At 37.9% G+C, this 26,038-nt stretch overlaps 1 protein-coding gene across 1 annotated transcript in view; it reads right to left on the bottom strand.

Moving 5' to 3' along the window:
• The window catches only part of SLC9A6 (solute carrier family 9 member A6), a 42,814-nt gene extending 18,201 nt beyond the window's left edge, over positions 1-24,613 (bottom strand). Inside the window, exons 1-11 of the mRNA XM_024760093.1 lie at positions 24,410-24,613; positions 22,709-22,786; positions 22,341-22,417; positions 21,926-22,038; positions 19,576-19,681; positions 13,332-13,473; positions 11,382-11,487; positions 10,998-11,086; positions 8,647-8,760; positions 2,942-3,053; positions 1,868-2,021 (exon numbers count right to left, since the gene is read on the bottom strand). Coding sequence (XP_024615861.1) covers positions 1,868-2,021; positions 2,942-3,053; positions 8,647-8,760; positions 10,998-11,086; positions 11,382-11,487; positions 13,332-13,473; positions 19,576-19,681; positions 21,926-22,038; positions 22,341-22,417; positions 22,709-22,786; positions 24,410-24,421 — 1,103 coding nt within the window. The 5' untranslated portion in view covers positions 24,422-24,613. The remainder of the gene's footprint in view (positions 1-1,867; positions 2,022-2,941; positions 3,054-8,646; positions 8,761-10,997; positions 11,087-11,381; positions 11,488-13,331; positions 13,474-19,575; positions 19,682-21,925; positions 22,039-22,340; positions 22,418-22,708; positions 22,787-24,409) is intronic.
• Positions 24,614-26,038: the final 1,425 nt, after the last annotated feature.

The following is a 26,038-nucleotide window of genomic DNA, read 5'->3' as shown; positions in this document are numbered from 1 at the left end:
TTACTAAACGAAGGGGCAAGAACTCAAAGTCAGGTCTGATCCTGCATGAATCTTAAACCTGGAGGACTTTTTAGTATCTTCACAGTTGTACTAGACAAATTTGGGGGGAGGTAAGAAAAACTTAAATTCCAGTCTCTGTTTGAAAAGAGGCCAAAACCCCCCCCACCCCAAACAGCAACAACAGTAACAAGAGTTAACCTAAGACTGTAAAGTAATGGATACAACTGAATGCCAAACTATGCTACAGGACAGGCAAGATGGAGCCAAAAAGCTTGCAAAGCTGGTGAGGTAGATTCGACTTTATGTGAATAGGTAGGTTTTTGTGGGGTTTTTTTTGGGGGGGGGGGCTAAGCGTGGGTATTTGGTTTGGTTTACGTGGAAGGCAGTTAGGGAAGAGAACTGATTCTACTTAAACACTGAGACTCCACTTAAGACTGTTATTTTTCCTAAATTATCTCACATTTAATTTTGTTGTTCTTAGTAGAATAAGGAAGAGCCTTCATTTACAAGCTCTTGAGGAAAAAAAGGAGTTTAATCCTTCGAAAATGGACCACCCTCATTTCGTGATGCAGCATTCTAGGAGAAATTAAGTGAGACTGGAGGCTCCTCTGTCCACCACTTAATGATATGTATGACCTTGAATAACTTAGAAACTTTCTAAGCCTCTATTTCCTCACTTGTAAATGGAGCGATTGTCATTAGACAAATATGTAACATGTACCTAGCACAATGCCTAGCACATAGTAGGTTCTCAACAAATGCCAGGTCCTCCCTGAAGTAATAATCAGGGTTACAAGAACATTATTTTGGTGTATTTTCAATTATCTACAATAACAGCACAGGAATTGTAAGAAAGGGATTTGAACAGTAAAGGGAGAGAAAGGCAGTAACAACGTTCAAAGTCTGAGCGCCGGCTGCAATTTAGAGTGTTAAGAGAAAGGCATAATAGAATGAAAAAAATGGAGAACAGATTCTATAAGATGCAAAATACTGTTTTTTCTAATGAACCTTACACATGCTGGAAGCTCAGTAGCTCTTAAGGTCTATGAAGTTACAGCCAAACACAGAAGTAAAATCTACAAAGGCTTTAGCAACATACACTGCTATACCCATGGAAACAAAGGCAGAACTCTTGAGATACAAGGGAGCTTTCCAATTGAATACATTAACTAGTGTGCATTCGAGACTAAGACGTCACAACCTTGGCCTTGGATTGCCAGGTCAGGAACCATGCTGATCATGAAGATGAGAAAGAATGACAATATCCAGTTGTGATTGGGGTTGGGATAAACCGGACTGCCTCATATACTGCAAATATAAGAAAATTTTTGACCCGGTCTGGTAATATGGATCATAAACCTTAAATAGAGGCATATCCCTTGACCAAGCAATTCCACTTTTTAGGAATGCAGCCTATGGAAATAGATAAGTGTGCAATGGAGTATGCATTTACAAACGTTCACACTCAGTAAGAGCAAAATCCTAGAAACAATACAAAAGTCCAATGGTAGGGGTTTGGTTAGTAAACTATAATATATGCAGCCACTAAAATAATGATATTTACTAACATAAATGTCTATGCTATATTACACTTAAAAATCAGTTTACAAGAGTACCTGAAGTGTTGCCCCTTTTTGTTAAAAAAATATGTAAAGCACAGCAAGAGGTCTGGCAAGACATCCCTCAAAAGTGTTAACAACAGTTTTTATTCTTCTTTTGCATGTTTTCCATTTTTTTCTGTACTACATGTTATATACTTTTTAAAAGAAACGAAATATTAGAGACCTGTCAAAGCTCAAAATTGTCTCATGATTAAAACAACCCATATTATATTTTAATATTAAAATGAGGGCCCCTCACTACTTACCTTATATGCAAGCATGACAGCATGGCGGTGGTACCACCACCAAACACCCACACAGTAAAAAACACAATCAGAAGTGTGGTGCTGAACATCATTTGGCGGGCGTAAGTGGCAGTATCTCGAATGGCCAAGGCAAATGCCATTGCACCACGAAGGCCTACAAGGGAATGGAAGAAGGACAATGCGAGCTTCATAAATTCAGAGAAATAGGGCACATTCTGAGACCTTAGAAGAGCATGAACAAATACGTAATATATTTTAACATACAAAAGTATATACAAACAAATACAAAAAGAATTAGCAGATGATACAGGCATTGATCGTTTAACAATTTTTTGAAATCTGTTTTAAAATTTACTTAAAGTTCACTCTTTTGGGTGTACGGTTCCATGAATTTTGACAAATGTATAGAGGTGTGTGACCACTACTACAAGTGAGACACAGAGCGGTTTCATCGCCCCTCTCCCAAATTCGTTTGTGCTACCCTCATTTTAGTCTAACCTCTCATCACCCTACCAAACCCTAGCAACCACTGATCTGCTCTGCATCGCCGGGCTTTTGTCTTTTTGAGGATGTTGCGTAAATGGAACATATGGTATGTAACCATTTGAGCCTGGCTTCTTTCACTCAGCATAATGCCTCTGACGTCCATGCATGTTGTTGTGTGTATCACTAGTTTGTTCTTTTTAGTGCTGAGGAGCATTCCATGGCACGGATGTACCACAGTTTGCTTATTCCCTCACTCACTGGAAGACAGACAGTCGGGCTGTTTCCAGGTTTTGGCAATTACAAATTGCCGTAAACACTCACATACAGGTTTTTGTGTGAAAATGCATCATCTTTACCTCCTCCACTACACGTGACATAGTTCCGAACTGGGAATTTGGAACCAGAACATGAAAAAATCCCCATAGAAGGGAATGGCACACTTTTAAAAAGAATTTTCTACTGGAGGTTGCAACTTTAATATTTAAGGGAGTCTCACATTATCAGCATATCATTTCCATCTGAAATCAAGTTGGTGTATGCACTGTGAGTTGTTTCTTGGAGTAAGCAAGAGAGGGAATTATAACTTACCAGCAAACATCATCATGTGTTGAAAATTTGATCCAATCTTACTTCTTCTACCCAAATTAAGTAGGAGGGACAAGGGATAAATATTGGCAGCTCTTCCCAAGAAAATAGCAATCTAAAATTATTAATAGGTTAAGGATAATTCTTTTTATTATTAACATTCTTTACACTATACCTTCAAGATGGTGAAACACTATCTTAGGGAGCTCAGTTTCTAACACACAGTCTTCACTTATTTTTTTAATTAAAAAAATTGGTAGTGTATATATGTCAATGCCACTCTCTCACTTCATCTCAGCTTACCGTTCCCCCTCCCTGTAACAGTCTTTAGATTCCACTGTCTGACTCAGCACCATCCAGTGGAACTTTCTGCCACGATAGTACTATAGCTGCACTCTCCAACATGATGAGTGCCTGAAGTGTGGCTAGTGTGACTGAAATTTTCATTTAATTTCATTAACTTAAATTTAAATAATTACATGTGGTTAGTTGCTACCAAATTGGACAGTGCAGGTCTAAGATATAGGACATTCATTAGATGAATAGGAACATGTTTAAAAACAGAGCTTCTTTGGCATAACCTTAAGATTACTAATGTAACAGTCTAGTTCATCTTAACTGACAGTGTTGGTAGGGGGAAGAGTAATACTGGCTAAACTTGCCCTTGCTTCCTCAGAACAAAGGGCAGCTCAAACACCTCATACCACTGAAATTCCTGCTAACCTTGATGTACTCCTCTGAGTTTACACTTTCACCCTGCTTCAAAGGGAAGGCTTAATTGGAATTAAGAATAGTTTTAACTAGAAACCAATTTTAGTGTCTTTTTCTCCAGTTTTCTCTCTATAGAGACTCTTGCTTTAAAGTACAATTTTGGTTTCAGGAGTTACAATACAGTCTCCACCTCATTTTCTGAAAGGAATATAAAGGAAAATCTAAGATTAAAAACAAAAGAAGGTGGGGGGAAAAAAAAGGTGGGGGAAAACAGTGCTGACCTAAGTAACTTTGTAAATGCGTGGAGTTTGTAGGACTAAAGGCAAAAGGAACTGCAGATAAGCATTACATGCTCATTGATAAAGTTGCTTCCCATGGGAGCACTGGGTAACAATCCTGATATTACTATGCATGCTGGAATGGAACAGTTAAGTAATGGATGGTAGAAGGTGGGAGCCAGGTTTCCCACTACTGGAATGGGGATTCACAGATCAGCAGGGGAGGAGGCTAGAATGACCCATATGGTAACGGATTAGAGTTGGAGACATTGGTATCTGGCTTAATAGAAATACAGATGGCTACCTATGTAAATATTTATAGATACACATATATTCAGGAGCTAATATATACATATATATTCCTCCTCTGTCAGCTGGAGGGGCTTAGAAACCAGGACACCCAGTAGCACTGAGCATACCTAGAGCCCAGATCTTGGTTTCTAATACCATTCCCCAATAAAAGGAACCAGGGCTCCTTGGAGAAATGGCTGATTCTAGGGCTGGGGCAGAAAATATATAAGATGAGCCTGAAGCACCTTATAGTTCCAGAAAGTGAGGAAGCACTCACAAAAATTTAAACAAAAACAAAACAAAACAAAAAAACACAAGGGACACAGGAGCTCACTGAAAGAGCTTCTAGTGGCCAAAGCTGGAACAGGTCAAGCAACACAATTTTAAAAGAAGTACTGTATTATAACCTGAAGTATAAAATAAATATCAATGAGTTTGTACTGATATAAATAAGTGATAGCTTAAAACAATAAATGGGGGAGAATAGAAAAATCTTCCGTGGAAAGAATTTCAAATAATTTTCTAGATATGCTGTCTTCGAGGCGGTGGAACTGAACTCCCCAGTCCCTAAGTGTGGCTCCCTGTAGTGACTCCCTTCTAAGCAGTACAACATAGAAAGGGGGGAAATTGAGGAGCTTTACAATGGAGCAACCTGACAAACGCTATCTAGGCTAAGTGGTTAAGACCCAACACAGCCAAAAATAAATAAATAAATTAATAAATTAAAAAAAAAAAACGAACAAGAAGTAGTGAGGCATAAACTTAGGGGGAGTTTTCCTGGCACATTCCAGGCTAACTTACAACCTAGGAACACGACCTCCGGGAAGGCTCTGCTGACCTAGTAACCAGACTTGGGAATGGAGAAACGCTGCCGCCTTTTGGCCGTTTCCTGCAACAGCAGATTTAAACACAGTGCTAATGGTCACTTAATATTCACAATAATTGCAGACCCATGAATGACACCTCCCCTCAAAAAAAATTGGGGGGTCAAAAATAGACCAAAAATTTCCAAAGAAGGCAACCTTTCAAGAAGACAATTTCAAGAGGCATATTTTACTCACATGTTTTCTTTTCTTTTTTAACAATAAAGGGCATGGAAAATGCTCAATATCATGAATTAAGAAAGACAGGCAAATCCAACATTATTAACATGCTGATAAGTATGTGCCCTTACCATGATGTGATGAGAATGGCACATTACTTCTGTGGTCTTCCTCCCAAAGAACACACAAGCCTGCTCTAAACACGGGAAAAACATCAGGCAAATTCCAGTTGTGGGACACCCTGAAAAATACCTGACCAGTACCCCGTCAAAATTGTCAAAGGTCATCAAAAACAAGGAATGTCTGAGAAACTGTCACAGTCAACTGGAACCTCCAGAGGCATGATGACTCGACAAAATGTGGCAGCCTGGATGGGACTTTGGATGAGAACAAGGACATTAGGGAAAAACTCTGGGGATCTGAATAAAGTATGAACTTCAGTTAATAATAATGTATCAAGGGCTTCCCTGGTGGCTCAGTGGTTGAGAGTCCGCCTGCCGATGCAGGGGATACTGGTTCATGCCCCGGTCCGGGAAGATCCCACATGCCGTGGAGTGTCTGGGCCCGTGAGCCGTGGCCGCTAAGCCTGCGCGTCCGGAGCCTGTGCTCCACAACGGGAGAGTCCACAACAGTGAGAGGCCCGCGTACCGCAAAAATAAATAAATAAATAATAATAATAATGTATCAATATTGGTTTATTAATTGTGACAAGCATGCCATGCTAATGTAAGATGTTAACAATAGGGGAAACTGGGTGTGGGGTATATGAGAACTTTCTGTATTTACAATTTTTCTGTAAATCTAAAACTAGTTTAGAATCCAAAGGTTATTAAAAGTAGTGATTCCCTGAAAAAAAACAATAAACAAGAAAATAAAACAGTAACAACAAAACATGTGGGTCAATGTGGCAGTGACCGCTAGTTATATCCCCAATATCTATTTTTTCTTCCCTCAATAGTAGTAGATACTCCTCTCTATCACCTCCAATTTTCATCTGAGTATATAGACACCCAGCCTCCTCTGCTGGGAGGTGTAGCCCATGGGTGTTAGGTGGAAGTGATGTGTGCATGTTCTGGTGGGGGTGAGCCACCTGGGACCCTAAGAACAAGGGCAACTCCCTAAGGATGCTCGTAAGGCTGCTTGGGTCCCTGCTGACTTTGTGGAGCAGAGCTTGCCACATCAGTCCAGACTTTCCCATGAGAAAGAAACACATTTCTATCCTCTTTAAACCTTGGTTAACTTGGGTCATTGCCACATGAAACCAAACCTATATCCTAACAGACGTAGACAGCAAGAGAGCAACTCTCTCCTGGTACGAGTCAATTTCCGTGGTAGGATTCTGTATCGAGGAACTTCAATTCCTAACAGACTCAGAAACCTATAGAGAATATTTAGCCTTGTTTCTGGATAAGTATAGTGGATCAAACCACTTGACTGCTCAAAAAATTTCTCATAGACTAGCAGGATATGAAGTTACTGATCTCATGGGAGTCTTCCAGCTAAGGTTCTTCTCTTATGAATAAGGCTTTATCATTTTTTGCCTGAAGTTAATTCTCAGAAGACTAAGACTGCAGAATGGCATTTCAGTAATACTTTACTTTCTAACACAGATCCTACTTAGAGCTTTAATTAAAGAAATATTTCTGCCAATCTCTTTTGGCAGAATCTTCATTCTGAGGTGTTTTTTTAAAAAACAGTACTTCTTTTGAAAATCACTAATTCAAACATCCCTCTCTCTGACCACAATGTTTCATGTTCATCTATCCCGGATAATTCTTCCACCTCACTGGGACCTCCAGTCCAAAGATCCTGCTACTTTTCCATCAGTCAGTCCTCTCCCTTCTTCATTTCCTTTTTTAGTCACATCTTAATAAAACTCATTCCAATACCTTGCATTCACTTACCCCTCTGTTTTCATTGCACCGACTTGACAAAACACCAAACTCAGACGGACTCAGCTATCTATTTTCTCCACGCTTACAGCTAAATTCTCCTGGACAAAGTCATACAACGGGGCAGATTGATTCTACTGTTAATACTTATTCCTCAAACTCAAGTGGGTCCCTAACACTGCTCAGCGATTCTACTGCATTCTTTTGGTCAACTCACTTTCCCACTCTTGCAACCACTATTTCCAAACCTTCTCCTCAAAACTCCTATCACCTATGGGAGCCAGCCTCCTAGAGGGTTCCCTAGTATTCACACCCTTGTGTAGCCTCTGCTAACACTGTACCAGGTTTTGTCTGTGTGACCAATAGAAAATGGCAGAAGGGGTGATGGTACATCACCTCCAAGATTAGGTCATAAAAGGCACTTTGGCCTCCATCTTGGTGCTCTCTCAGCTCACCCACTCTGGGGAAAGCTATGTTGTGCGCTGCCCCATGGAGAGGTCCACGCGGAGGAGAACTGAAGCCTCCAGCTAACAGCCGTGTCAGTGAGGTTGGGGTGGCTCCTCCATCCCCAGTCAAGTCTCGAGAGAGTGAAGCCCCAGCCCAGAGCATGACTACAACCTCAGAAGGGATCCTGGAGCCAGAACCAGCCAGTGAAGCTGCTCCTAGATTTCTGACTCTCAGAAACCATGTGAAATAATCCATGTTTGTTGTTTTAAGCTGCTAAGTTTTAGGGTAATTTGTTATATAATAGATAACTGATAGGCCACCTGCTCCTATCTCACTTTCAGCAGATGCTCTCACCTCCTACTTTACAGATAAAAATAGAATTAATCAGACAGGAACGCCATCTTGCAAATGTACCCTCATCTCTACATACCCTACCCTTTCCTGGAACAATGGCGGAGCTGTGCTCCCTCCCACTGCAGGCCCGTCCCTCCCCACGTGCTTTGGGTTCCATCTCCTCCTGCCTTCTCATGAGACTGGCACTATTGATTGCTGTCTTTCATGTAATCAGCTTCTCCTTTTCAGCTGGGTTTTAAAAACTCAACGAGAGAGAGAGAGAGAGAGAGAGAGAGAGAGATGGGGGGAGGGAGGGAGGGAGGGAAGGAAGGAAGGAGGGAGGGGTGGGTGATCCTCCTTCCATCTTTCATCATCTTTCAACTACTGCCCTGTGGCAGACTGCAAACTGCTCCCCACCACCCAATCTCTCTTTCTTCCCTTCAGTAATCAAGGACAAACAGTTTTATCTTTTGGGGTTGGCAGAATGGCAGGAGACTTTTTTTCTGTCATTTCAATCTGTTAGTATTATTTGTGTGATAAACAAAAAATGGAAATAGAATAGAATAGATAAAAAAGTTGAAATCCTGATTTGCTTTACTCAGAGGAAAATTTTATATATTTAACTGTATTCTTATCAATCATTCCTCCAGAAAACCCATGCAAATCTCAATTTAAAAAGAAGTTTCCAAAATGGAACACATAATAAAGGATACAAATGCTCCTACCACAAATGTTGGGTTAAATACATGATTCTGGAATGTGAACAGTGTCAGTCCCATGTAGGAGAAGATGAAATTCTCTGCCAAGAAATTGAGAAGCTCAAACAACTGAAACGAAATTTTAAAAGGTTAGTCCAGTAAATAAAGTTACATAATTTGAAAACATGAGTATTACTAAGATATTGAAACAGATACTTCAAATATGTAACGTTCATGTATATCCCCCCAAACTCATGATTCAGAGGGGAGCAAATGTAGAGATGACATTTTTCTGGGCCCACAGAAAAAGCCAGAAATGTTACCCCTTCACTTCCCCAATCAGCTTCCCTTCTTCAATCCCCATATTCAGTCATTCTTGTCCTCATCCTGCAAACCCTGCCAATTTTTCTTTTGCAATGTTCTTTGCTGTCCCTGCCACTGCCTTAGTCTAACTTTCATCAGTTCCCACCCATAATGCTGTGAAAGGACCCTAACTGGTAACCCTGCAATCCCTAAAACTATGGCAGTTCCAAGACACGTCCCTCTTTACGGGCTGTAAGATCCAGTTCAAATCCTTTTATCCTGGCACAGAATGCTTCATGACGACCCTCACAACAGCACCTTGCCATGTGATTTCACTTTTTACATGGGTCTCAGCCCTCACTGAGGGAGTAGGGCTTACACATTATAGCCTGGTGCTCTGTACCCTCCCCTGCTGCCTGCCCACCTCCACCTGTTCACATCACTGTGATGAAAAGGCCACAACTAGAAGCATGAAAATTACAAAAGAAGAAATCTCATTGGTAAAGGCAAATATACAATAAAGGTAATAAATCAACCATATATAAAGCTAGTAGGGGGCTTCCCTGGTGGCGCAGTGGTTGAGAGTCCGCCTGCCGATGCATTGGACGCGGGTTCGTGCCCCGGTCTGGGAAGATCCCACATGCCGCGGAGCGCCTGGGCCCATGAGCCATGGCTGCTGAGCCTGCGCGTCCGGAGCCTGTGCTCCGCAACGGGAGAGGCCACAACAGTGAGAGGCCCGCATACCGCAAAAAAAAAATAAAATAAAATAAACATGGTGGGGGTAAAATGCATTTGAACTTAAGAGCTCAGCAAATATATGCACCCCACTGTTCACTGCAGCATTATTTATGATAGCCAAGATACAGAAGCAACCTAACTGCCTATCAATAGATGAATGAATAAAGAAGATGTGGTGTGTGTGTGTGTGTGTACCCAATGGAATATCACTCAACCATGAAAAGGAATGAATTCTTCCCATTTGCAACGACACGGATGGACCTAGAGGGTATTATGCTAAGTATAATAAGTCAGAGAAAGACAAATACTATATGATTTCACTTATATGTGGAATCTAAAAACCAAAAAAAAAGAAGAAATATAACAAAACAGAAAAAGAGTTACAGATACAGAGAACAAACAGGTGGTGGCCAGAGGAGTTGGGGGTGGGGGGAAGGAAAGAAATAGGTGATGGAGACTAAGAGGTACAAATTTCAAATTGCAAAATAAATGAGTCATGGGGATGAAATGTACAGTGTGAGGAATATAGTCAATAACTATGTAATATCTTTGTACAGTAACAGATGGTAATTAGACTTATGGTCATCATTTTGAAATGTATAGGAAAACCAAATTGCTATGTTGTATAACAGGAACTAACATAGTGTTGTAGGCCAATTATACTTCAAAACAAACAAACAAACTCATAGAAAAGAAATCAGATTTGTGGTTACCAAAGGCAAGTTGTGGGGAGAGGGAGAATTGGATGAAGGTGGTCAAAAGGTACAAGCTTGCAGTTATAAGATAAATAAGTACTAGGGATGTAATGTACAACACGATAAATAGAATCAACACTGCTGTATGTTACATATGAAAATAGTTAGGACAGTAAATCCTAAGAGTTCTCATCACAAGAAAAAAAATTTTTTTCTATTTCTTTAATTTTGTATCTCTATGAGATGATGTGGTCGTCATTTCATGATGTATGTAAGTCAAATCCTTATGCTGTACACCTTAAACTTAGACAGTGCTGTATGCCAATTATATCTCAATAAAACTGGAAGGATAAAAAGCCATAAGACAAGGGAAACAAGGAAAGGAAGCTAACTGACTGACCACTGGAGCCACAATAATAACAGCCCCTGGCTATTCTGCTGACCTATCTATACCCTAAAAGCTGTCACCCTTCAATCTGACAATCCCATCTATCTCTGGAGTCAACAGAAGAGGAGTTGAAATGAGCAGACATCACTTTGAACAGAACAAAGATTATTTTTCAGTAAAGAAAAAATTTGTTTTGCTGCAAGGAGGAAAAGTTTATTCACAAACTATAAAGTTTCTCTTACCTGTTTAGTTCTATGCTGAGACTCCGTGGACAAATTATTGTATGTATAATGGGCCTGTGTGATGCCACAAAACAACACTGCAACCACACCTATAAATACAACAAGTTCCAAGTTCACATAAAAGGAGAGTTCCCAACTTCTATACGGGGGCTCTTATTTTATAGAAGTAAATTAGATGCTTAGTGTTAAAATTTTCGGTTGTGACTTACTTTGTTGAGAGGAACCGCTTCCACTGAAAATCTTTTACATTCTAAAGTGACAGCATGAATCCCAACCCTAACAAGTGTGTTCAAACACTAGAGGGGTTGGGCCACACACAGAAAAAAATCACTGGCTAAGTCCCTCCTTGTAAGGGTTTACAATTAAAAGGAAAAAGTAACCCACCTGTGAAACCCCATGCTTCAGCCAAGAGGAAGGTACTCCAGGACATCAAGAAGAACAGGCCTGTCTCCAACAACTGGAACTCTCGTAATTTGGTGAACTTTGTCACGTAATACTGTCAAGGTTGATAACAAGATCTCATAATACAGAAGTGTGACTAGAAAAAATAGTAGTCGAAGCAAGGCAAGCATAAAAGCAAAAGAAGGGTTCTCCAGTCTCTAACACAAAAGTCACAGAATAAGGAGGTACCAAAGCAAAGAAACTCTGAATACAAGCATTGTACTAAGGAGTCAGCAGCCTTCCCTTCCATGAGAAAGTCCTATAGCTTAGTCCATCAATTGTTTTACGGGTATCACATGCCTTGCTAGAAACCACACAGTAAAGAATAGACATGACAGTAAAGGACAGGAGTGACAGATCAGATACGCAACATGCCAACTCTATTAATTTGTGACCCAAAGCAAGACAGCTTCCATAATGATAGCGATTTATATCTATTAAGAAATATGTCATTTCCATGAGATTTCATGTTCATTTAATCCTCTAACACCTCTGTGATGTGGAGTATTCCATGATGAAGAAACTGAGGCACGTCCCTCACTCATACTAGTCTAACAAGTATATGTTACTTGCCAGTGGAAGGGCCCGTGTCAAGCTGTGGCGAATCTCAGGCTGGAGTCTACATTCTCTTCAACAACTGTGTACTACAACACAAAGATTAAGTTCCTCAAGGAACTTATGCTAGGGAAGAAATCCTGGTCCTTCTTCAGAACTCTTTTCACTGTCCTTTTATGCCTCAGTTCGTCTGTAAAAAGCCTGAAGACAAGTTTCTTCCACCACAAAACTGAAGTATAGAAAATGAATATATTCTCAGAAAAAGTACTTGTTTTATATGAAAGTACCTTAGAAGTTTAAGAGCTGGAAGCTCTTTAGAGATCAAGCCCCACTCATCTTCCCTGCTGTCCCAGCCCTCTACCTTCCTACACTGAGGTCCCATGAGGTGAAGTGTCAATGCTTCTATATCAGAAGCTCCAAAAGGCAGAGGCCACGTCTGTCTTGTTTATCTTTGATACACAGGGCATAGCATGTGGCATGTAGCAGGCAATCAAGAAATTTTTTTGAAGAATGAAACACTGATATAAAAAGGAAAACTGAAGTTCCAGAATTTTAGGGATATTTGCACTTAAAGAATCCAATAACAGAAAATTTAGATCCATTTATTAAACTATCATTTTCTATTATATTTTAACTTATTATATTTTAACTTAAAACTACAATGAGTAAGAAAAAAAGAGGGTTGTTTTTGAATGAATACAAGATTGACTTACTCAATATTTCTAACAGCAAATTAGTGGCAGTGCATAGGACTCGAGAGCAGAAGGTTAAAATCGGTGACAGCTGAGATGAACTCCCAGCTATCCTAACCTGGGAACCTTATTTTGTTCAACTGGCATCGAGGTCATACATTCCTATTTGTCCTATTAAACGAAGAGCAAAATACTGCCAGGATGAACAGCCGTACAGAACAAGCAGAGGCTCTTTGGAATATATCTACCTTTATATCAATTTAGTCTACAACCTTAAAGTTCACCCCCATATAAAGCAGAAACTAACACACCATTGTAAAGCAATTATACTCCAATAAAGATGTTAAAAAATAAATAAATAAAGTGGATGGATCTTAAAAAAAAAAAAAAGTTCACCCCCAAAGGGTCACTGTGTCCAATTAGAATTCTGTAGTGAGTGTTTGAGGGCATGAAGTCCTACACAAAACAATGAAATTCTTTTATTTATTGGTAAAGATGATTGCCTAATGTTTTCAAACCAAGTACTTGTTTATAAGGTTCATAATTATAACACTATGTCAATTATGGAACTAGTGGAGACCATGGAACACAGTATTCAATGACTCTGTGAGGTTAACAAGAAAAGATAAATAGAATAAAAGGATATTAAAGCTGTCACCACTCCAGTAGCAGCACCCATCGCGAAAGAGCCACTGAAGATTCCAAGGAAAATCCCGATAGACTTGAACATGGCTGTGACATCAAAGGTGTGGCTGTTGTCTCCGGCTGGCTGGTATGCTACTATTGAGCTACAAAAGAGAGGTGGTTCTTACTTCTAAGAGGCAACTTTTACTTTTAAAACATTATCTTAAAAAAGAGTAAAATAAATTTAAAAAAATTACCTAGTGTAGAGCTTGAAGATGAAATCAGAGGGCGTAAAAACCAAAAACTTTGGATTTGAATTGCCAAAATAAGGTTGGACCAAGCCTTTTCCTCCAGCCTCAAGATACTGTGCAGTACTATTCTTTTGTGACTCTGTTTATGACTTCCTGGTACTGAGTGCCTGAAAGCCCTAATGTACTAATGTGAACAAACTAATGAAAAATTCCCCGTATTTCCAACAGAGGCATAAGAATATAAAGAATATTGTTCAATACTCAACCCGGTCACATTTTGTTTTTCCTGTGGGAAAAAAAAAGATGACTAAAGTACCCTTTCAACTTTTAGAATACCAGAATGGGCCCAATGCCTCCTATCTATTCATTCACTGAAATGGACTTTTATAGATAAAAGGGCTTGAAAGGCCTGCCAATGAATTAGAATCCACTTGACAGTACTTTTAGCATACCCAGCTGGATCCTCCACCTCGAACTTCTGAAAGAAAGCCACTCTGTAAGAGGCCAAGACAAGCAATTAGAAGGGACACTCTCCATCTTGAACTCACAGTTCAAACCTAGTCTAAAAATACTTCTTTTAAAACAGTCGCCCCAGGAAGTAAATACAGCGGAGAAAATCACTGCTGCTAGTGGGTCTCTGGCAAGAGCACCTACCATTACTAAATCAGTTCTCATCTCAGTTAATTGAGGTGCCAGTGTTTTTATAATAAATCCAGACTCAAAGACATCATGCAAGTCATGTCGAAGAAAAGAAGCAGAAAAAACACATTCCGAAGAATATAATGAATTCTCCCTGTGGTTACTGCAATGTTTTTTATGGTTCAAGGCTAAAAAATGGCCTTGCTATACCATGTTTACCAAGTTCTCTTCATACCTCGCTGGTTAAACTAAAAAACAGAACAAAACAAAATAAAATCTAAGACCAAGCTAAAATTTCCTAATTTTACCTATTTTATTGAAGTATGACTCTAACATGAATTTCTGGTAATGGCATCTAGAAATTTCTGAGACTCAATCTGAATTGAAAAATTTAAACATTTGCATTTAAATCTTCAAGGTGACCAGATCATTTTGGGACTGGTAGATTTGATATTATTTCAGTGAATAGGAAATGGCCTTTAATGTCATGATATCTTACCTACGCATAAAGGGCTCCACCACTGTAAATGAGATTTGACTACATTATAGCATGAAAATATAGCGGCTGGCTGGAGAGAAGAAAGGATATTGCTACAATAACCTTCCTCCCTGGCGATAGTTTTCAAAACGCTGGCAAGAACAAAATATCGATGCCACGCCTCCTGAGACTGCTTTCCCTGGATTGGTTCATGGAAATTCAAGATTCACACTAATCATTATTTTATTCTTTAATCACTAAAATGTATAAGAACACAGGAAAAGCATGGTGGGCTGAGAAGAGATGACAGGTTTGTTTTCTTCCTTTTCAGTCAAATGTTGGCCTCTGGATTGAAATCTTAATTCATCTTTTCTACATCAGTCAACATTTTATCTTGAGTCAGTAGCATTTTTATGAATACTTAAAAAAAATCCTGAGAGTAATACAATGTACAATTTAGGGGGAAAAAAATCACCCCATCATTCCACTACTCTGACAGATCTATTATTTTCCTTCTGTATTTCTTTCCCCTCTTTTTGTTACATGCATGCTATTTCATGTTTAGTTGTAATCATAGTGAACATATGGTTTTGAATCCTGCTTCTTCAACTGACAATGACATCCGGGGCACGAACCCGTGTCCCCTGCATCGGCAGGCGGACTCTCAACCACTGCGCCACCAGGGAAGCCCTAACCATGGTTTTTTAAGACTTCAAAAATGATCCAAATGGATATAACATAATTTATTTAACCATTTCCTCTCTGTCGGACATTTAAAAGTTTTGCTTCTATTGTTTTTGCTACTATAAATAACAGTGTGAAAGAACTTATTTGTGCTTTCTACAAATTTTGGACGATTTTCCTGTGCTACATTCCTAGAAATAGGGTATTACTATACCTATGGCTCCTTTTACATGTTGAACAATGGCTTTCAAATAGATCTGTATTACATTTCAGGAGGGAAATATGACATCTCTCAACGTTTTAGTGATCATATCCATTGGCCTAGAAATTCTACTTCTAAAAAATATCCTACAGAAATACTCTCAAGGATTCACACAGATTTACACATAAATATGTTCACTGCAGTGCTATTCGCAATAGTACGATATTAGAAAACACCAAATATTAATCAACAGGGGGTTGGAGAGGTAAATTTGTAGCGCATTCATACAATGGGATAATGGAGGTATTAATACAGTACAATGTCTACGTGAAAAAAGCAAGTCACAGAAAAGCATGTATAGTGCTATGCCTCTTTTTGTTTAAAAGTTAATATATTTATACGTATGCTAATATCCTAATGGAAAAAATCTGGATAAAAACCTTAATAGTGGTTATTTCTGAGAGCTGAAATTTCAGGAATTTTCTACTTTCTAAGTCAACTACTTTGAATATTAATTTTATTATCATAATGATAAAATATAAAAGAGTAGGTAATACCAATTTCAATGTCAACAACAATGTACAAGTGATATAGTTTTACAACTCCAGGGTTTCTCAATCCCGGCATTATTGATATTTGGGGCCAGATAATCATTTGTTGGGTGGTGGGTGCTGTCCTGTGTATTGAAGGATATTTAGCAGCACCCCTGGCTTCTACCCACTAGATGCCAGTAGCAACCTCCTCCCATTCATGATAACCAAAATGTCCCCAGACACTGCCAAATATCCCCTGGTTGGGGGGCGGGGGGCTGCAAAACTGTCCCCGGTTAAGAATGACTGTACTAGACCATTACCAGCAGTAACTATTTTCACTAACAATTTTTTTTCTTGTTAACTGAATAGGTAAAAATGGCCACTAATTTAATATGTATATCTCTGATAACCAGTAAAGTTAAAGAGTTTGTCAGCCATGTTTGTTTACTCACACTTATATTCTATAAAATGTAAATGACCCTAAAAACATATTTTAAAGTAGTATGAATTTAGGTCTCCAGGGTAATCATGGTATATCCATTCAGAGGTATGCTACGCAACCTAGACTTCATCTCTAACTAGATATGTATGACACTATATCAGTACACACAGCTCTACCTCATACAGCAATATATGAGGGAACCAGTTTCACTCCACCCTCACCAGATTAAAAGCATTAACGTTAACAAAAAAAAAAAGTCACTGCTAACCTAACAGGTCAAAAAGCAAACAAAAGCAACTTCCAACATAAATTTCAAGAACAGATGTCTTAACCTGTTAATTGCCAAGCAGAAGTCCTTCAGAAAGGGGCCCCCCTCTTTGTAAAAGGCTGTTTCTATAGAATATACACATTAGAAAATCATCAAACAGAAATCAACACAAGGTAGACTATTTCTATCTAACGTACTTTTAGAGGCAAATGAAAGATGATGAAAAACATAACGCCGAGCACTCCAGCTAGTGACCTCCCATAGCCAGCAACATCACTGGTTTCCCTTCATCTTTTGGGCAGGAACTCATTTGCTCACTTCTATTAAGATACTTACACAGCTAATGATTCCCCGGGTATGATACTCTTTAGATACAGTCCTTCTCCACCACAGTTCCAGCAGACTATGGAATGAGTTAACTCATCGCCTGTGAATCTAGAATAGTACTAGCTATGTACCATCCTTAGGAAAATTGAGGAAAGAATCACTTGAATCGTTCTCTACAAGGCTTAAATTCTCTCACACGACCCTGTTTGAGAAAGGTTGCAACAGAAGGACAAGAAGTCCTTTCCTCTTTGTGAGAAGTGTAACGGAAAGGGCATTCTCTTTCTAACACATTTATTCTTCACCAACACTGATACGTACACCCCCAAGCTCAAAATTTTCTGATGAGTTTTCTTCTTTTAATACTATTCAACTGTTCTTGAAGTTGCAGGAAATAAGTTACTTTATTAATGGAAAAACTAAGGCACAGGGCACATCAGCTTAAGATAGGACCAGAAAGGAGATTTTTCTGACTCTTAATCCATTAGGGCAATGAGGAAGGAACACGTATTAGTAAACGATTAAGTAGCAGAATAATTATCTAGGATGGCGAATTGATGCTAAAAGTTAACTGCCTGTACCCTATTCTCTTCGTCTGGTAGCACTGGTGATCTTACATGTTCTTATGTGCTGAAAACTTCAACAATCTTTGTAGCTTCATTTTCTTTTTATAACACGTAAGTTATAACCACACTATCCATTTCTTCCTCCCTTCAAACAATAGAAAACTTTTACTTTGCACCTATCATCCTTGAAGGTACATACATTTAGTATCAATATTAGTTCTAGCCTTTGGGCTTTATTTCTTAAATTAAATTTACATTAGTTGTAGACAGCTGCAAAAAAATCTGGCAATAAATATGGTGGAGGGGGTAGAATTTATATACATTACATTCACAAAAGAAGATTTGATCTTTTGCACAGCTTCATAAACAACATTTAAGGGATTAGTGTTACATCTCAGAAAGGATAATTTTCACTTTGCTGTTAGACAATGGGGGCAATCAAGCTGTGTAAACCAGAGTCAGTGACTGATTACTCTTTTATAGTTAATGAAGTGGAAATTAAGGAGAGAAATAAAAGTAAGGAGGAAAGGTGAAGGGGTTTTACTTCTCTCTTGTAGAAAGTTCTGGTGTGGAGTAAAGGCAACTGTCTATAGGATTAGATATTTGCTTAGCAGGAGTGAGTTGGCAGGACTGAGTTCCTCAGAGGTTCAGACCCATTCTTTCACCTGCAAACACCTTCTGGTAGCACGTATAGTAATTTCTACAACTAGATTAAAATATTGCTCATTTTCATTATCTTTAAAAAGTGTATTATTTAATACTTCTAAAAATTAAAAAGTTTCTGAAATTATGTTAAATAAGAGAAATATGAATTAAACTATGAGGTATTTCTCAATCATCAAATTGGCAAAGATACCAAAGTCTGACAAATACTCTGTTGGTGAAGCTATGAGGAAACAGGCACTCCCACAATTTGGTGGTTAAAATGCAAAATAGCATAATACCTTTGACAGGCAATTTAGCAATGTAACAAAATTACAAATGTATTTACCCTTTAAGCCACTCATCTCACTTCTGGGAATTTATCCCACCAATATACCAGTGCATGTATAAAACAGGTTAAGTTCAAGGTTAATCACTGCAGCATTATTTGGGATAGCAAAGAATTGAAAACCCTTTATGATTCCACCAATAGGAGACTGATTAAATAAACTATAGTACAGTTCATAGAATACTATGCGCCTGCAAACAAAGAATGAGAAAATTCCTTGTTTTGATACAGAAAGATCTCCAGAATATAGTTATGTGAGAGAAAGTCAGGTAGGTATAGAACATATACAGCATGCTACTTTTAAAATAAGAAATAAGAGGCAAATAAGAATATTTATTCATATGTGTGCTTACATTTGAATAAAGAAATACTAGGATACACAAGAAACTAATAAAATGGTTACCTATGTAAGGGGCTACGGGGACAGGTGGATGAGGACAGGAGTAAGAACGTGACTTTTCAATGTATACCTTTCTATATCGTTGTGATTTTTGAACCATGTGAATATATATGTACGCCCAAAATTTAATTTGATGAAAAACTAAAACGTCCATGTTATAATGTTAAAACATAATACAAAATTATACATACACTACAATCACAACTATGTAAAAATACTATGCATAGAAAAAAAAGAATTTTTAAAAATGTCCTAGAATGTTTACAGTAATTGTCTTTAGGTGTCAGGAGTACATATCATTTTTTTCCCTTCCTTTTCTTCCGTGCATTTTCCACGTTATCTATAAGTATATATTTCTTCAAGAGGAAAAAAATGCTTCAGTTTTTCAAATGTTTCCATTCATAATGCACTTCACTCAATAAGTGACTTTTGGTTCTTAGAACCCTAACATTCAATATACAGAATATAATAAGAAAACAAACACTTACGAAGATAGCACTATGGCAACAGCATCATTGAGGACACTTTCACCAAAAAGAAGTGCATAGAGTTCAACATCAACTTGAAGCTCGTGGAATATGGCAAGAACAGTCACTAGCAAGTAGAAAGAGTCAGAGGAATATTAAGACATTACAAATATAACATTTTTCCCTTCACAGATGACCGTAATAGCTATTTAGAAATTCATTCTTCATCTCAGAATTCAATCCTAATAAACATTCTCTTACCATATCAAAGATTCAGTAATTTTATGTCAATATTTTTCTTTTCCATAACTGTGTACCTGTAGTATCTCCCTTCTCTCTCTTACAAACAGCTGAAAATAACCTTGGAGGACTGAGTTGGCCTACATTCTTCACGCAAATGCTAATAATCTTGCCTTGTACATTTCTTTTCCATAAAAAATACATGCAGAATTTCTTACAGACCAGGTGATCATTAATCTTTGATGAAGAAAACTATTATGAAAAGCATTTCCTGCTGCAAACTTCATTTTTTCCTCGGAGTCTTACAACTCACTTCTATTTGACTTACAAATTTCAAGCACACCGGTTTAGCAAAGACAGTAGGAAATGAAAACACAAGTTTGGTTTTCGGTTGGGATAAAATTTATGACCAGAATTACAGCTGCTATATTTAACTTAATAAGAATCCAATCATCAGGCTATTACAGCTTGAGAAGAAAAAAAAACCTTCTCTTAGGAAACAATTACATGAGAATTCTTAGAAAATCAGAAGAGACTGAAGTTGCATTATAACTTTAATTGCTGAGTCACGTACAGCTCACTTGCTAAATAAACCCAAGCAGACATGAAAGATTATTATAACCAGAGTTGGGAGAGTCTCTTCAAATGCCAACCAAAAAACAGGAAGCTTGTATTTTAAAAGATATAGTTTCTACTGCAAAGCATTTCATCTGGAATATCCTGATATCAAAGCTAACCAAGAGAAGGAGAAAAGGAGGGCAGGAGCAATGCTGTAGAATTTTAAAAAGAGAACCTATGGCTCATCCTTCTATCAAGTGAACAACTGCAAAATAATAGAATTATTATATGGGCAAATACCTATATAATTCAGAAGAAATATAACTATCCAGCTTTATATAAGCAGAACAGTTTTGCTTGAGCCATCCAGGCAATACTCCCACCAAAACAAAACCAGTTTTAAGTAATGTAGCCAGTCCAACTGACTCAGGTTTCTCATGGATTTTGAAAAGTCGAGGACCTTGCTTCTAGTAAGAGAACATGGAAAACAGAGACCACTGGCTTCCTGCAAAAACCATCCCAACTTCATACTGATAATGGGAACAGCTACAAACAGTAAGGGGGCAGCCCTGACTATCTTTAAGGAGGCGATTTGCTTTTCAGTTCTAAAAATGCCAAACTATACAAATACCTCTCTAAAATGTCCTCTGAGCTTCTAAAATCATCTCTTATAGAGTACAGAGCATATTTTCCTACTTTCTATAACACTCTGTGTTATCAGAGTTAACATAGGAATTCAGAGATAACCTTTGACTATGCTGGATGATAATTAAAGATTATTAACTTACAAGGTCAAAGGGTAAAAGAGAACAAACCTCTACCAAGGATCTAAAATCTAGCATCAGTAAAAGAAAACTTGCATCTTTAGTTCAAAAAATGCAGTCTCTGCTCTTCAGCCTATATATTCTCTAAGTTCTTAATCTGAATGTAGCTGTGAAGCTCACCAATACTATATTAGAAAAACTACCATCTAACTCATCTAACTCAATACAATTAAATTCATTCTCTAGTCATGCTAATATCAAAACTATTTTATAATCCAAAAGCCAATTTTATAAAAACAATTCTTTAATGTATATTACTGCCCACCAATGACCCCAAATCACACTTGTTCTAGCACAACAGCCTTCTAACAATCATTTTAAAACTTTTTTTCTTACTCTTAAATGCAGATAGCTGAATGTAAACAGATTTTTAGGGATCTGTTTTCTAGAGGCTTGAAAGGAAATGTATAGTTATTACCCATCTTAACTAATATAGTTCATCTTCTATACCCAGTCACTAGGGATAGAGACCAACCTGAATTTCTGAAGAAAATACCTTACAGCCCTCATTTAAACATCATCAAATTGTGGACTAGTAATAGGAAATACAGTAAAAAGAAACAAATGTGTGCTTAAGCCAAAAGGAGCCATTAATTTTGTTTTTTTCCTCCACAGTTGGAAAGTATAGTAAGATAGGGAGTACCTAATCCTGAATTCTATACCTCAAAGGAAGAAATACGTACATGTGTGTTGATGGAAAACCACTGTACAACTTAAGTACTTAAGCTCCACACTCATGTAAAACATACCTGGATCAGTTGCTGATACGATGGCACCAAACAGCAGGCAATCTGTAAAGTAAAAATCTCCCGCAAGTTGTCCAGTTACTTTCATCAGTGTTACACAGCCATACATTATTGATCTGTTCAATAAACATATGTCTACTTTAGAAAAAAATCAACTGTTAAAGAAGTTACAATACAGTAAGAACAGAAAGATGGGTCTACTGTAGTACTTTGTGACTAATCCCAAATTTACTGCATGTCATTTAAATATGGTAATGCCTTAGCCTTAAGGAAAATTCAAACAACTTATCTGTGTGAATACATTTTACTGCAAAAGTTCTTGGACACATTCAAGAATACAATACTGCAGAAGTCAAATATGTATTATTGTAAAATGATAATTTGAAGGCTAAAAGTGTTTTAAGCTTCAAGTACTTACCCAATTACAAAACAAGAAATTGCGGTTCCAAGAAAAGCATATGCTAAGATAGACCCAAGGTTTCGAAAGAAATGTCTCTGACGGAAAAAAAAAAAAGTTACACCGTGTTAGAATACTCACCAATTATTTAAAAAAGAAAAGGTTTTCTATTCTAGTGTGCTATGCTAATATTAAATGCATTATTCATTCAAGGAAATAAGTAAGAGAAAGAATTTTTGTATGGGCATAAACTTCAGCATGTCAAAAGGATAGGAGAGGGAGGAGGGAGGGGAACCTGGAAGGAACTGCCTGTTTCTGAAGGTGTCGAAGATGATAAAGTCCATGGAGTTTAAGGCTGTTCAAAGTATATGAAATACAAAAGCACTTACTCTTTTCAGACTATATCCCGCATAAAATATGATAGGAGGAAGTAATATGTTGAAAAATACTTCTGGATCAAAAGTAACCTGTTAAAATAAAGAGTTCTTTTAGATGAATTCCCTCAGAAGATTTCTTATTACATTATCAAATGAGCAAAAAGAAAAAAAGATTAAATGTTAAACTGGCAAAAGGCAAGAATATTACCACTGTGGTAAGTGAAAAATATTTCATATAGGATAGCTGTTATTCCACTTCTCAACCAAATGACAAGCAGATGATGGCGTTGGAACAATCAGTTAAGTCCTATCTGTGCAAAGTATCTTAAAATACTATGATAGCAAAAATTTTTTAAATAAGAGAAAGTATGAACATGTCTGCTTTAAATAAGAGACCCAAAACTGGCAACATAAAATTTGGGGGTACACCATTGTTGTTGGCAAGAGGAAACAGACTTCTTGCATAGGTAACATCTCTAAAGGTATATAACATAATATTGTGGTAAAAAGTTTCTGCACAAGTCAGATTTCTAGTCCTGACAGCCCATTCCTTTTTTTTTTTTGCGGTACGCGGGCCTCTCACTGTTGTGACCTCTCCCTTTGCGAAGCACAGGCTCCGGAAGCACAGGCTCTGGAAGCGCAGGCTCAGTGGCCATGGCTCACGGGCCCAGCCGCTCCGCGGCATGTGGGATCTTCCCGGACCAGGGCACAAACCCATGTCCCCTGCATCAGCAGGTAGACTCTCAACCACTGCGCCACCAGGGAAGCCCCAGCCCATTCCTTTTAATACCTATTTCCTATAATAATACAGACGCCCCCTTCTGTTCATAAGGCTGTAGTATTTGACATGAACACAGAGCAGCTACACATACTCATGCTAAAATTTCATTTCCTAGAACTCTTAAGGAACTGGAATTTTCCACAGGTGGAAAAAAAACTCTTGCTGCAAAGTAAACTGTAAGTTTGTATGAAATTTTTAAAAGCATTAAAGATGGTCAGGAACACAACCAAGTAGCTATAAAAGCCAAGTCCTGCCAATGTAGAAGGCAGAAGTGGAGGCAAATGGCCAAGGGTGGGCGAAAACAGAGACATGAGCAAAGAGGCCCTGAGAAGCTTCAGGATGGCAACTATGGGGAGGACAGGAGAAAGCAACTCCAGGAATGTCTGGAAGCCAGTAAGACTGCAACCCAACCTACATCAAGCTTCACGCACACCATGGTACAGTACCTGATACTCAGGCTGAGGCCCCTGAAGTTGTGCCAGATTATGAATCAAAGAAAGATTAACTTGTGCTCAGCACAGAACACAATCAAGGCAAGAAAGAATTCAAAAAAATATTAATGGAATATTTTAGGTATTATCAAATAAACTCAATGTGCTAAAGTACTATAAAACTCTAAGGGCCATAAGCAAATTGAAAGAAACACTTATAAATTCTGCTTCACTCAATACTGGTCACCATTTATTACAACTGTAAACACTACAGAGTGAAACAAAAAGGGTTGTAGTACTTAGCCTCAATCAGAAAAGCAAACTATAGACATGTCAATTTCCTTAGCCTTGCATTACATTCGTTAATTGAGGTTTTACTCCATTTGAAAAGACTGATTATTCTAAATATCATTAAAAATGCATTATTTTTCTCCTGAATCACTTTGCTGCTATTATATACCTTAAAAAAAATCCAAAGATTCCCTTTAACGAAGAACTTACCTTTCTAAGCATTTCATTATCTTGAACGTTATTGAGCTCATGTGAACTGATCTCTCCTTTCAGCGTATACTCATAAAATTTTCCACTAACATTTACCAATAAGGTAGTTGGGCTTGACTGCACTTCACAGCTCAGGGTCACATTATTCACATCACTTGGAACATGAATGCCATATCGAAGCACAAGGCCCACCAAAAGACCTGGAAATAATAAAAGAATAATATAAGCTCTTCTTTCAGACAGAGACTACTTCTTTTGTACCCCACACATACCTTTGAATTGATAACAGAAAACCTCTTATGATAGTCCCTTGTGATTCTAAACTCATTTTTAGACCAAATGAAGTTACATTTTAAAGTATTACTAAATTCACAAATCTAAGAGTTCGATATTCATATAAGCCAGTGGGACAGGAAGGGAAAACATTCCCTAGGGTAACAACGTGTATCATTGCGTCCCTAGATCAAGATATAAATAAGTGATTAGGAAGGTAACAAAATGAGGAAATACCTTCAAGTCATCTGTACACAGAATATGCTCCAAGGTGTCCCAACCTAACTGTGTAATCATGTTAGAAATGTGTTTACCACCTCCATCCATCAATTCACAAGACTTAAACACATGCATTTCTCAAGTTATTCCTAAATCACATGGCTGGCCAAATAACACAAATTTTACAAATTGGAAAGTCAATAATTTTTCTAGATTGACTGAGTTCTTCTAATACTAAAAGGTGAGATTTTAATTTTAAAATATGTTTCAAAATCAAAACATGGAACAGAAGTCCTGACTTTGACACTATGATGTCAATGTATTGCTGGAATTTTACTTAGATCATCATATTGACATTCAAATATGCACAATGATCTAGGTACTATAAACCTATACTGATCAAAATGTTTAATAATGATTTTATTGAGATAGAATTCTATACAAAGTTTACCCTTTTAAACTGTACAATTCAGTGGCTTTTAGTATATTCGCAAAGTTGGATATTGATCACTACTATCCAATTCCAAAACATTTTCATTGCTCCACAAAGAAACCCTAGACCTATTAGCAGTCACTCTCCATTTCCCCCACCCTGACTCCCATCCCCTGGCAACCACAAATCTACTTTTTCTCTATGCCTATTCTGGACATTTCATATAAGTAGAATCCTACAATATGTGACCTTTTATGTCTGGCTTCTTTTACTTAGCATAATGTTTTCAGGGTTTTCCATATTGCAGCATGTATCAGCGCTTCATTCCTTTTTACGGTCAAATAATGTTCCAGTGTATAGATATACCTCAACTGCAAATTGAACTCAAACGTCTGGAACTTTCCTTAACTCCACTATTAGTGGCATTTTACCTTCCTGTCTCCTTTCTCCTTTCTCTTTCACCCTAACCAGTCAGCCTTTCTTTTAATATATATGATTGGACTACTATGCTAAGTAGGCCCCCGGGGTTCGCAAATGAAAACAAGGTCCCGCCTTCAAGCAGCTCTCAGTCCAGTTGGTGAAAACAGACTGAATAAACAATTATAACACGATATGTGTGTGTGTGTGTGTGTGTGTATATATATATACACACACACACACATACACATATATACAAGGTATTATAAAAACAGAAAAGATGTACC

The sequence above is a fragment of the Neophocaena asiaeorientalis genome, unplaced genomic scaffold (genome assembly GCF_003031525.2).
Source record: "Neophocaena asiaeorientalis asiaeorientalis breed wild unplaced genomic scaffold, Neophocaena_asiaeorientalis_V1.1 scaffold927, whole genome shotgun sequence".
NCBI classification, from domain to species: Eukaryota; Metazoa; Chordata; class Mammalia; order Artiodactyla; family Phocoenidae; genus Neophocaena; species Neophocaena asiaeorientalis.
The sequence above is the reverse complement of the archived record's forward strand: the minus strand, read 5'-3'. Positions and strand labels throughout refer to the sequence as shown.